This window comes from Centrocercus urophasianus, unplaced genomic scaffold (genome assembly GCF_019232065.1).
Source record: "Centrocercus urophasianus isolate 14NV4802_14NV808 unplaced genomic scaffold, USGS_Curo_1.0 seq_11, whole genome shotgun sequence".
Lineage (NCBI taxonomy): Eukaryota > Metazoa > Chordata > Aves > Galliformes > Phasianidae > Centrocercus > Centrocercus urophasianus.
Genome location: NW_024884253.1, coordinates 57,726,807 through 57,740,002, shown reverse-complemented (window position 1 = coordinate 57,740,002; position 13,196 = coordinate 57,726,807). Strand labels below are relative to the sequence as shown.

The following is a 13,196-nucleotide window of genomic DNA, read 5'->3' as shown; positions in this document are numbered from 1 at the left end:
ATCTGGAAGTTTTGGCCTGCTGACCCAGGAAAGACATTGACAAATTAGCCTGAATCCAGCAAGAGAATCACAAAGATATTCATAATACTATGCCTATTTTTGAGCTTCCCAGTACAAGAAATGAGCTTTTAAACTGGAGTGAGTTCATCAGAGGGCCATCAAGATGGGAAAAGGGCTGGAACTGCACCATGTGCAGAAAGGCTGAGAGATTTTTTACACCTGATGACAGTCAAGCAATGGAACAGCTTGTCCAAGGAGACTCTTGCAATCTCTATCATCAAAGGCTTTCAGTACTTGCCCTACGTATATCCTCAGCAATCTGGTCTGGCTTCATAGTTGACAGTTCCTACAGCAGATGGTTTGATTTGATGCTCTGAGACCTCTTCCAACTTGATTTTTTCTACGATAACATGAAACACCGATATTTCTCCCTTTACTATGCCTGTTTAAAGACAAGCTATTTAACTTTTTCTCCTGAGGTCTTCAGCTGCACTCTTCCAATTTCATAGCATATTGTGTAACAAAAAATTGTCTTTGAACAATTGAATTGTAATGCAAAGAAAGAAAACACAATCTCTAGAATCGAGGAGTTAGTAACGGGAATGAGCATGCAGTCTCAGCAAGAATCAGCAGATCTTGTAATTTTAACCCCAGAATTTTTGCTAAGGCTGATGAGATTATCCTCTGATCTATTTATTTATTTATTTTACCACTCAAGATTTTTAATATCTTACTGAAGGAGAAAAGGCTGATATGATAAGTCAGAATTCTAAGTCATTAGGCACAATAAATGGGTTATTCGTATTGGCAAATCATAGTTCAACAAGCCTCTTATGCACTCTGTGAGGAGAAAACCACAATAACTTCAAGGTCACTTCCCACCTCATCAGAAAGCATTTTAGAGCATTCTTACTATTTGGAGGTCTTGTTTTTATAAAATTAAATGCATGGATGAGTTACTCTGCATTACTTTGTGCATTTCAGGTTTCTAATTCTTTGCCACTACAGCACGTATACAAATGATACAGTGAATGAATTTCATGTGTGATACTAGCTGTGCAACTATACCCTGAAATCAATTTTTATTCCAGTCAAAAAAGCCCCACTATAAGTAATTACAGAGTTCTTCCATAAGCACTGCTTTTATCAAATCATTTACTGTTGAAAATACATCTTTTCCAGTACATCTTCCCTCTAGTGGCTCACAAAAACATTAGCTCTCTGTCAATTTCATTACTGAAACAGAATCTAGCAAATACCATAAGCTGAGACAGAAACATCTGTAATTTCATTCAACTGTACTGCAAACCTCCCACACTGTGTACCTTACTCTAATATCAGTTTCTTCAAATCCTCAGCAACGTTTTCTACAGCATTTGTTGACAAAGAAATGCACTCCAGTTTGATGCCATACTGTTTTCCAAGCATTACTTCAGCCATTTTTACCATAGGCAGGAAGAATGAGTGCTTCCCTAATTCTTTGCATTTTTCTTGTAAAGTTTAGTGAAATTTTGTAAAGCACTATGTATGTGGATTATCATATGACTTGAAACACTGTTGAAAAAACTGTAGAGGTTTATTTTCATGTTCTTGTTGCTTAGCTTTTGAATGTCTTGTTAACCACCATAGCTTCCTATGACTATTAGCTAATTTCTTTTTTGCATTCAGGGCAGGAATCATTGTTAACAATAATGTCAATCCATACTTCAAATAGTCTTAAATATTATTTCTAAGTTTTGGAGCCAACTTTTAGTCACATATGATTATTTTTGTTTTTCCTCATAACGTGGCTAATAAAGAGTACTAGCAGCAGGAGATGCACAAGCTCTGCCATGTTCTTGTTTGCTTGTATTGACACTATCACCATTATCTTTGATCTGCAGTTACTTTTCAGGAATCTTTTTAAATCGCTTGTCTGATTGTGAGGGGTTGTTTGGTAAAAACTAGATAATACAACCTGTAAACCAACTTCACTGGGAACACAGAAACCACAATACATTGCAATGTGCTGAAAGCAAATGAATGAGTAATTGTATGACAATCAGCCTCTCAGCACTGTGGAACAGCAACACTTCCCTCAGGGCATCTTTTGAACTGTACATGACTGTCCTGACATGAAGACAGTGTAAAGTGTAACTCCTATCTTTTTTAAGATAAAAAAAGAAATGTAAGTTTGGCTGTTTTCTTCATGCATTTCAACACACTGTCTTGGGCACACATTCCTCTTCAGAGACTACTGCTCTAGAGCAGCAGGTTTTTTTCAGTACTATTTTCCAGAGAAATTTCTTTTCTAAACCTATGAACAAAGCTACATGCAAGAACATCTCACATACTCTAGCTTCTCTTATATCATGAGTATACATAGCTTGCTGAAATAATGTATTTTACAGTGCTTTGGAGAATTTAAGGCTGAAATAACACTCTATACACAAAATTCTAGTACTGGTCTAGCAGAAGCTGAGTATTATTGTTCTGAGAGATTATAATAAAATGCTGGAATTAAATAAAAAACAGATACAGAGATTAAATACTGCAGTCAATGAATTATTAAATGACTTTGGCATTGTCCAGTTTACCAAGTAAGGCAGCCCAGTGAAGAGGAGTTCGAAACAAGTTGTCATATGATGTCACATTGCAGCCTGCGTAGGAGGTCAGGACATCAACAACTGCCACATTCCCATCAGCAACAGCAAAATGAAGTGGAGTTCGTCCTTCATAGTCTTGCCAGTTAAGCAGAGATTCTGTAGGTGCAGCTTCCTTTAAGAAAAAATAAAAATACAAAATTCAAAAAGTACTCAAGGCAAAGAGAAAAACTGTATGCTCTTCACAGATATTTCTGGACTCTCACAGAAATAAACTGTCCTTGTTCAGTAGAATATAACTTTATAAACTACGGTTTTGTCAATCTGTAATGCAAGTGACTTTTTACATAGATCCTTAAAAGATTATCTCAGACTCCTGTGAAAATAACTACATCTTCTTAACTTAATTTTCTAAATCGAACACAACATACCTGTCAACATACTTTTCTCCTATGATACTCTCCTTTTAGCACAAATTAGTCTTATAGCTTTCATTATATTACTTTTCCTAGCATTTTAAAACCATGTGACTATCAGAGTATTTCCTCCAGAAATGTCAAGCTGACAGGATAAGAGAGAACTTCAAACAAACATATCTACTTATAACGAGTTTAATTTCAAACATAAAATCTTTAAAAGTACCATGATTATTTATTGGAGTATGTAACATAGCAATTAATAGATATACTGTCAATTCTCATCACATTTTATTAAAAAATATGCTACATTTCTTTCACATAAGCCCCCATAGTACATAGATTTATAGTACGATGATTCCTTTTCATCAGCTTTTTTTCTACACAGATCGCTCTTCATGAATTTCTTTCTCAGACAAAAGAGCAGATTCAAACTATCATTATTTCAGTGCTGCAGAGATCTCCAAATGGTGAAAGAGATCTCCACATGATACAGCCCCACAAAAAAATAACTCCAAACTTCATCTTCCAGAAAAGAAAGCAGTAGCTCAAGAGAAAGCAGTAAGCCAATCAACAGAAACTCAAGATGCAGGGCACCAAACATCTAGAAGAAAGATGTCAAAATAAGAGCTTAAATAAACTACAGGGTCTATATCTGCTGTTCTATTTCCAATGATTCAAAACAATGCACTGAAGTCATGTGCAAATCTTGTGCAAAAAAGAAAGAGAGTCTTGAGATTTTTACACTATAATGACTTCTAACAGTAGAATGGGTTTTGAACCATGACAACCAAGAAAAATGATCATCCTGAAAATAATGTGCCACACTATATTCCATAATATATGGAAAAGGAGGGAGAGATTGTGATCAGCAGCTTGTTAACAAAACAAAGTAAGTTCCTGATCCCTTTCTCTTTAAAATAATTGAAATTTTTCCTATAGACTTTATGAGGTACACAGCTACATCGTAAAATTACTTGTATTTGCATTATTTGAAATGCAGTAAGCATTACACAAAACTAACACCAAACACTGAGAACATTAAATCAAGCAGCAGAAAGTCAGGATATGATTTCTACCACAATATTAATCTACAAGGCTGTACATTCTATATTTTCTATTTAATAGATAAAAATAAATTCAATCATATTTCTTAAGTGCCATCTGGCTACATTAATACTGCAGAAGGAATTTCATCTGCAGTGCCCTGGTTCTTTGCATCTTAGTTTTTTGAAAACGTCAACTTAGACTTCCTAATATTTAATTTTCTGAGGTGAAACATCATATATTTTCTATATTATATTTAACCGATATTTGTGCTCTCAATCTTACACACCTAGAATACCGGATGCCATTTTTATATCAGTAGTATTAGCCATGGTTACTAGACCAAAAAAATTATGCTACTTGAAACATATTGTCATTCATTACTATATCTAGCAGCTAGTACAATAACAGATGATCTATTAAAAACACAGAAGTTGATAAATATGAATCTCTAATTAAAAATAAACTCGAAGTTGTTACATGGAAAAACCACAGTAATCAAAGCATGAATATCGCTTATTCTAATAAGCATTCAACTGCATTTTTCTGAGTCATTACAGTGGAATGCTCTTCCCTAGCTTTAGTAGTGCTCAGAAGCAAGCTGTCACTAGGCTTCATTTCTGTCTATTTAAACTGCTCAGCAGAGGGAGTGTAGAACCCACTGCTGGAAAATCAGAAATGATATTTGAGAATCACTTTTAAGAATCACTAAAATCAAATGATATACCCAAGATCTAACCTGCACCAGAAGAAAATCTGTCTGAACAAAATGGGCAAGAGATAAGAATTATTCTTCTCTTCACCTGTTATTTATTGACATAAACTAGAAAGCTTAATTTTGAACCTTCCAAAGCAAAAGGCCAAATAAATGAATCCTCTTGGCTGAAAGTGACTGACATTTTACAAACATATCCAATGGTCCATAGCATCACTTTTTCAAAAGAAAATAGAATCTCTTAATGATCAAGTCACTGTTTACATTCCAGTTTAGAAGTACTCATGTTTTCAAATTTTTGGCTACTTGGCTAAAATTTTGTAGGGAACTTCTTCCCCACACTGAAGAGCATAATTTCTTTGTACTGTAAGTGCTTCTGCTGTAGAACCAGCTATAACTGAACTGTCATACATCATTAATATTTTAAGCACAGTACACAGAAGAAACAGAAGCTACACATTTTTTTCCGTAGCAATTAGAACAATGGAATTGCAGGCAACAATGGAAAGTGTTGTATAAATAAATGTCATGTCTCTTACCATGAAGAATAAACAAAGAGAAGAGATACAAAACAGAGACAGAGAACTAAGCAGTTGCTTCCATCATATTAATGGAACTATATCCTGTTCTTTTCTCCTTAAATCTTCCCAAGGTTTTTCATGTAACCAAGCACTGCTGAATCTGGAAAGGTGGAAAAGGAAGTTGACCATGAGAGGACCTCCAGATGAGAATTTCTCTCTACTTCACACGTTTAATTTCTGTAAAACGTAAGTGGTTCCATTTTCACTGTATTTCATGGATTCTGATACTAGATGCAATCAATTGTGCTTCTTTGCCACCACTGTAAACCAAACTTTCTTATTTAGCATTGACTTGAGCTCTTTTCATTATTATTCTTACAATGCCAATGGGTAAGTACTGTGTGAACATGAGGTAGAATGACCATTCTTTTATGGATTTAAAAACAGGAGACAACAAATGGACACATTCAGATGGCAGAGCACAGAAAACCAAGACAGTATTTTTCAGTATCACACACTGTGGTCTGAATAAAACCAGCAGCTTAACTTTTGACAAGGTTTTGTGCAGCAGCATAGAACAATTCTAAGTAGGATGATAAAGGAAAATCATTTTTGTGGAATTCTTCCACAGTGTTTAAGATAACATGACAGAAACAACAGCAGTGTTATTTTTCATAACTTGTTCAACAGCAACAAATGCTTCCAATGCACATTAAGTGGTAGTACATATCAATATTTGACCTCTATCTGAGCAAGAGCACGTAGCTTATAGCACTCTATCAAGAAAGCACAAAGTCTGTGCTGGATATGACCAAAAATAAAAAGGCCAGCACAACTGAAGGGCAACAGTGACTTTGTCAGACTCACAGATCTTTCGCACTATTGTCACTACAAAACTCTTCTGGTGAATTTAGAAACGCCATTATGTAAGTTAAAACACAAAATAATAAAAACTTTATCTGCATGGATGCATGTGTTAGAAACAACATGCAGAAAGAATTAGAACGTCTACAGAGTCAACCTGGATGTTTGGGATGGGGAAGTAAGAGAAACAAAGGTAATGCTTGGGCAATAGATTTGGAACTGGGTAATATGATAAAAAGCAACTAAGAAAGGAGGGCAAGATAAGCTCTGCTTTGGTTTTGTTGCCTTAACACTGCCAAGCAGGTATCTAAAAAGATAGATAAGAAAAACAAGTTCTAAGACATGACAAAATTTTACTATTGGGATAAATTCAGAAGCACACACACACAAAAAGAAAAGGTATTTATACTTAAAAACAAATCTGATCATCAGATTATCCAGTAATAACGTTTCCTTAGCATCAACTTTCACAGCATATTCTGGGAGCTAAACTGCTTTTTCATTTAACTTGCAATATCTTATGCTCACCAATAAGCACACATAGTTATAACAGTGCAATATGAACAATTTGGTTCTTACAGAAATGCATAGGAAAAGACTAGAGGGACACAAGAATGCGCCATTTTGGCTGTCAGAGGAGAAAACAAACAAACAAAAAAAGCACCAAACAATCGTGACACTGTTAGGACACTGGATTACTTACACAGAGACTTTGAAAGCACCTTTTGGAAATGACATATTTCTGAATTTTCCTAGTACACCTTCCTCCTATTTCCTCCCTGCCATATCGGAGAGAAGCAAGTGAGTGTTTGTGTGTGGGCCTGGGTCCTCACAATAATTGGCTGGGGTCAATTTGTGTTATGTGAATCACAGAATCATTAAGGCTGGAAAAGACCTCAATGATTAACTAGTCCAACTGCCCACCTACCACCAATGTTGTCCACTACACCATGTTCTTGATCATGTAAAGTTTGAAAGTCTATATTTTAATCCAGCAATCCATACCAGCTTTTCAACAAACTCATTTTCCTAGTGTAGCAGAATAATAAGATGGGATATATAAATTAAAATTGGTTTAATCTTGTTTGTAACAATTTAGAGTGAAATTACAAATATTTTGAATAAACACAAGTAATACAGAAATCACATTAATAAAACACTGGGAATTTTTCAAAAACTATTTTTATTGTAAAGCATATCAGCAAAGATTATCAATGTGATTTAGGTAAGAATCCGCATATTTTCACATGCCAGGGGTAACTTCTCAACTTGCAATGTAATCAAACAGAAGTCATAGTTAGCCTACAACCAATGTGCCTTGTTCTGAAAAACCTCTGAAAGGCAGAGGTGTAGAGAGATTGTTATATTGAGTGAAAATTAAACTGAGACTTCTGCATCTTTTCAGGTTAGTGAAGTTTAGAGATTTACATGGAACAAAAAATGAAGGTTGAAATCAAGCTAAGGGCATGATTTCAATGTACTCATTACAGCTGTCAACTAAGGAAGTGAAATCAGAAAGAAAATATGGTATCAAAGAAGAATTATTAAATATGAACAGAAAAAATATTTGGAAAGTTTCTCAAATGAACTGACCAACAGCTGACTGATCACTTATCAACTATTTCCTAGAATACTAACTCAAAAGACAAAATTTGGTATTACAGTAGTTAACAAAAAATAAACTTCCAAATGATGATAAGACACATAACAGAATTCAGCATGCAATTGAGATGAGTAATGTGTTATGTTCATTTTAAGTAGAAGTTAAAAACTCTCAAAATGAATAGTTACACATATGAAACTGATCAGAAGAATATAGGTAACACACGATTTAGAGCAAAGATACTAATTTATACAACATGGAAGAAACATCCTTCAACGTGGCAAAAATATCTGAGATGGTTTCTTACTAACTTCTAGGTATCAGAAAATGATTTAACTTTTCAGTGGACTCATAAGCAACATCTCAAGAAAACAATAAATATTTATATCACAGAAAAGTAATAAATACCAAAAGGGTATACAATAGATTTTCTTACCAGAATACATTTCACTGTGTGAATTGCACTAGGATCCTTATTGTTTGCTGCCCAGTGAAGTGGAATTTTTCCTTCAATATCTGGGATTCCAATATTTGAATCATGTTTTATGAGAAGTTTCACGTGCTCAGGGTTATTGTAGTAGGCACTCCAATGCAATGCAGTTTGCTGGAACACAATGATCACATTTTACAAGCATGGTAAAGAATACATAGAAGATGAAAATCAAAGTCTGTTAGAACTTGAAATATGATTTAGTTATATTTTCACAGAGTTAAAAAAATATCTGAGGTTGGAAGGGATCTCTAGAGATAACCTAGCCCAGCTCTCCTGCTCAAAGTAGGGCCAGCTAGAACAGGTTCAGAACACAGTCCTGTCAGATTCTGAATGTCTTCACGACCTCTCTGGACAACCTGCTCCACCTTTAACCTCCCTCATGATGGAAAAACAAAACAAAACATGTCTTTTCCCACTTTTAAATATCAACTTTGGTATTTCTTGAATATCAAAATGTGTGCATTGCCTCTTTCAATTTGACAGTTGACACTTAGCATGGTCTCATTCCATTTTCTTTACTTCCTCCCACCAGCTATTTATGTACATCTGTAAGAGCTCTTCTGAACCTTGCATTTTTCAGTCTAAACAGTCCCACCTCATTCAGCCTCTCCTTTCTGTCAGATGCTCTAAACTATTAGTCACTTCTGCAGCTCTCCACTGGATTTGCGCCAGTAAGCTCGTGGCCTTCTTGTACTCTTGTGCTATATGTGGTATCTCTAGTGCCAAGAAGGGAAGAATCACCTCCTCTACTGAATGCAACCAAGGATGATGCTTGCCCTTCTTTGCTGCAAGGTAGCACTATTAGCTTGTGGTCAATTTGATGTCTAGCAGAACTCCTCAGCCATGCATGCCCAACCCACCACCCGCATGTGGCCCAGCCCAACAAGTAATGCAACGCAGGCCCTGTCCCACGCCATCTACCCCCAGCTGAGGTTCTGCCACACCAAGCAGCCTAGTTGGGTCCCAGGAAAACACCCACTGTTCAGCAACAGTCAAATGTCAGCAAGCTATTCACGCTGAGCTGCAACCAGGGCACAGGGAGGGTGCCATGCAGTGCCTGCCCAAGTTACAGCAGATAAAAAAGTGTACATTTTGATCCACTGGCTAAACACAGTTCTGTGAACAGCAAAAAATACACAGTCTTCCCTTCTATTTTGATAAAAGAATTTGAGAACAGGTTTCAGGATTGCTGAATTTTTTATTTTTTTTTTTTTTGTATATTTGCCACTGTGTTTTCAGTTGACATAAATATATTACCTGAAAATCACAGAATTGCAGGGGTTGAAAGGGTATTTGAAAGATCATCAAGTCCAAGCCCCTGGTAAAAGCAGGTACCCTACAATAGGTTGCAAAAGTAGGCATCCAGACAGGTCTTCTCCATAGGAGATTCCACAACCTCTCTGGGCAACCTGCTCCAGTGCTCTGCCACCCTTACCACAAAGTTCTTCCACATTTGTACAGAACTTCCTACATTCGAGTTTTAGGCCATTACTCCTTGTCCTTTTGCTACACACCATTGAGAAGAGCCTGGCCTCATCCACTTGCTTCCCATCTCCCTTCAGATATTTGTAAACATTAATCACACCCTCCCTCAGCCTTCTTTTCCCCAGGATGAACAGACCCCAGGTTGCAATTTTTTGTGTTCCTGCACATGATGTGAATAAGCCACAAGCCCATCCCAGTTACCTTGGAATTCTGAGCTGAGCTGAATTCCAAGATGTCTGGAAACTACAGAAGGAAGGTTATTAAATGATTTGCACAAGTATCAGTGAATTGAAAAAAGACTTAATGTAGGATAAAGATAAGAGTCCTGTGTTTTTTCTAGTATGCAACAGCCTCTCAATACTGGTGTCTGGTAGAGAATATTCTATGCAGATAATAAGCATTAATCCCAGGTAAAATCAGCTTTAAACAACAGTAAACAAGCCATCATTTGTTATACTTCAGTAAAAAGGATTGACAGTAAATGGAACATCAGTACCTAGGGTGAATGACAACTCAAAATCACAGGCTTTTAAAAAGAACAAGAGTCCTATCTATTTAAGTGAAGAGTAGCTAGCTACTCAAAGATCTTTGCTAAAGCTTGACCTGAGTCTAAGCACATACCATCTTACATGATAACCACTTTGAGAAGTTTTTATGCTTGAGATGTAAGTATTTCTGGTGGAAAATTAATTGCTTTGTATGAGGATGCTTTGGCTATGGCAAGAGGATACTATACATGGCACTTAGCCAGCCAATAGGATAATGTCATCAGGTGCAGCAATTTCTGGCCTAGAGAAAATACTGGACCTTGGTATTAAGCAATCATGTCCAGGTTAGAACAGTCTTGAAGCAGGTCTCAATAACAGAGCTGCACTACACACCGCAGTGATTAATTAGGTTTTCTTCAATTCAGATATTTCTCAGAATGACAGAAATTAATGGAAAAGCATATCAAAAGATTATTTTCTGCTAGAGCAAGATGGCACAGAATACTGACACTGGACACTGATTAGTTTTGAACAGAGGTTTTGACATTGTCCTTTATCACTCAGAATTCCACAGGTTGAGTACAACTGAATCTAATCTATATGGACCATCAGCAGTCCAATAAAACACCAACTAAATTCATGCTCATATTGCTAATACCTGACACTCAGTGTTTTTCACATGTGCTATCAACATTCATCATTACAAAAGCAAATGTTAGTATATTAATACGTAATCTACTGAGCAGACATATACCTCCCAGTTGCCAAATACATTAGGGTTATAAGAAGCAGAAAGATTTCATTTCCCCCTCTTTTCCTTACCCTCACATGTCAGCAAAATACTACATAGCACTTTGATTTGAAATTGGAGAGATTAACTGCTGCAAGACATTTGTGTCTATATTAGCATCCCTGAATAGTAAGATATAATGTGTGAATTTATTACCCTAGCCTTTACACCTCTGTAAAGGAAGAAGGCAAAAGGAGCCTATTCTTTGTGTTTGTTGCTTTAGGCTGTTATTTTCGTACCATGGTAACATAGTATGATATTGAAAATTTTTGTTACTCAGTTGCTCACTCAAAAAGAGCTCATCCTAAGACATAACTAGAGGGGCTGAAAGAAGTAGTTTGAAAACTTACACCACATACAGTGACATATAGCCTAGCACCATAGCATGTTCAATCCATTGCAGTCTGTCAGATTTTGAAATTAAAAACTTCTAGCAGTAGAAGTTTGAAAGAAGTTAACACACGCTATTTCTTAAGCAAAGCTAAAGCTGACAAATGCATATGGGCCTAAAAAGGTTTCACTACTAACAAACCAAAGCAGCTTTCCCTTACTGGCTTCTCTCACAATCTACTTCTCAACCAGTTGCCTACCCAGAAATAAATGTAAAATACAGTTATTCTCTGACATTTTCATGAATTAAATTTGAGAATCTTGATGCATATAGTTGCAGTAAGGGAAACGAATAAGCTACGTGCCAACCAGGGTTGAACCTGTTGGTCTCTGTTCCCAAGAGAGCCTGAATTCCATCCTTGCTACTTTGACTACTCATGACAGGAACTGGAATAAAAGTGCTCTACGTTTTGTGGAAAATCTGGCAATGCTTTAATACTGCTTTGGAAATCTGTAGAACAAAAGGCAAGGTCCCTAAGAGGTTTTGGCTGGTTTCCAGATGCTTTTGTTAATTAATTAACATGGTCAGGAATCAGCATGACCTCTCCAGACTGAATGCTGTAATTACAGCCAGGGTTTCCATGATACATGTTAGAACACCCTGGAAGGCAAACAGCTGATTGCTAGGGCACAGGCTGCTTCAACTCTATTGTCTGGAGAAGACAGGAGATTCATTTGTTGGAAGGGGAGCCTGCAGATGCCTTATTCTGCTTCCCTGATGATAGAATTAGATAAGGATTTCAGAGTTTACATAATGAAACTGCTAGAAAGCCCAGTCTTCTTTTGATAAAATAAAAACAAACCACATGAGATACAAATGATGGTATGACGATGCTTTCTAAAGCCAGTCTTGCCAAATTGGTATGTTAATCATGAAGTGATAGAAGTACTTGATTGGAGCACTGACATTTGAATCAAATGATAGATCAGTGCCTGATGGGAACATTTTTTGCATGAATTCCAAGATCACTTACAAATTGTAGAAAGACAGCTTTTTTTATGAATGCTTACAAAGTCTCCATTCCTCTATTAGTCTAAGTACTCTGAACACAAGTGTCAGTGAACTAGCTACAACTAAATTTTACATTATTATCATTGGGAAAATGTTAATATTGTTAACGGTGATCACTATAATATCCCTGATTGTTGCTAATTCAAAGAATCAGAAAAATTTTCTTAAAGTACTGAAATACTTTTTTCCACACAACTGTCTTTTGCAACTTCAATTTCTAAACCCACTACAAACACTGTCTTAAAATAAGTAATACTTTTTACCTTGTTTCTGTCCTGGGTATCCACTTCTCCAGGTGCCATGTGCTTTAGCAGCAAAGCTAAACATTTGGGGCTTTTGTGACGTGTAGTTAAATGTAACGGCGTCATACCCTCTAAATCCTTCTGCATCCAGTTCCCCCTTCGAGCCAGTAAAAGTTTCATGAAGCGATAGTTTCCCTGGGAAAGAAAAATTAGGAGAAATTTCAGTTTACAAAGCAAAATGACAGTACTCTTTTGATATTTTACTGTTGCCTCACAACAACAGTACACTTCTATCACAATAAACAACACTCTAAGATTTTTAGGAAACCAAAACATTCAAGTTCATATTTTCTTGTAGTAGAGTGTAAGACTTGGCTCACCACGTTACAACTGAAATAAAACCATTAGATATGGCTTCAGCAGACAGACAGATATCAGATAAGGAATAAAACTAAATACAAGAAAGACTACAATTTTCAAAATGAGAATAAGAAAAATAACATGACATGATTTAGAAAGAGAAAATGAGCTCATCTGAATGAGTAAAA

General features: G+C 36.2%; 1 protein-coding gene across 3 annotated transcripts in view; it reads right to left on the bottom strand.

Annotated features, from left to right (window-relative positions):
* INVS (inversin) overlaps positions 1-13,196 on the bottom strand; it is an 87,715-nt gene that overhangs the window by 41,702 nt on the left and 32,817 nt on the right. For 2 of the 3 annotated variants that reach the window (XM_042839953.1, XM_042839955.1), the window contains exons 4-6: positions 12,670-12,843; positions 8,185-8,352; positions 2,577-2,757 (exon numbers count right to left, since the gene is read on the bottom strand). In XM_042839953.1, coding sequence (XP_042695887.1) covers positions 2,577-2,757; positions 8,185-8,352; positions 12,670-12,843 — 523 coding nt within the window. Of the gene's footprint in view, positions 1-2,576; positions 2,758-5,299; positions 5,442-8,184; positions 8,353-12,669; positions 12,844-13,196 lie in introns of those variants that run through there. The other variant, XM_042839956.1, reaches the window with a different exon arrangement.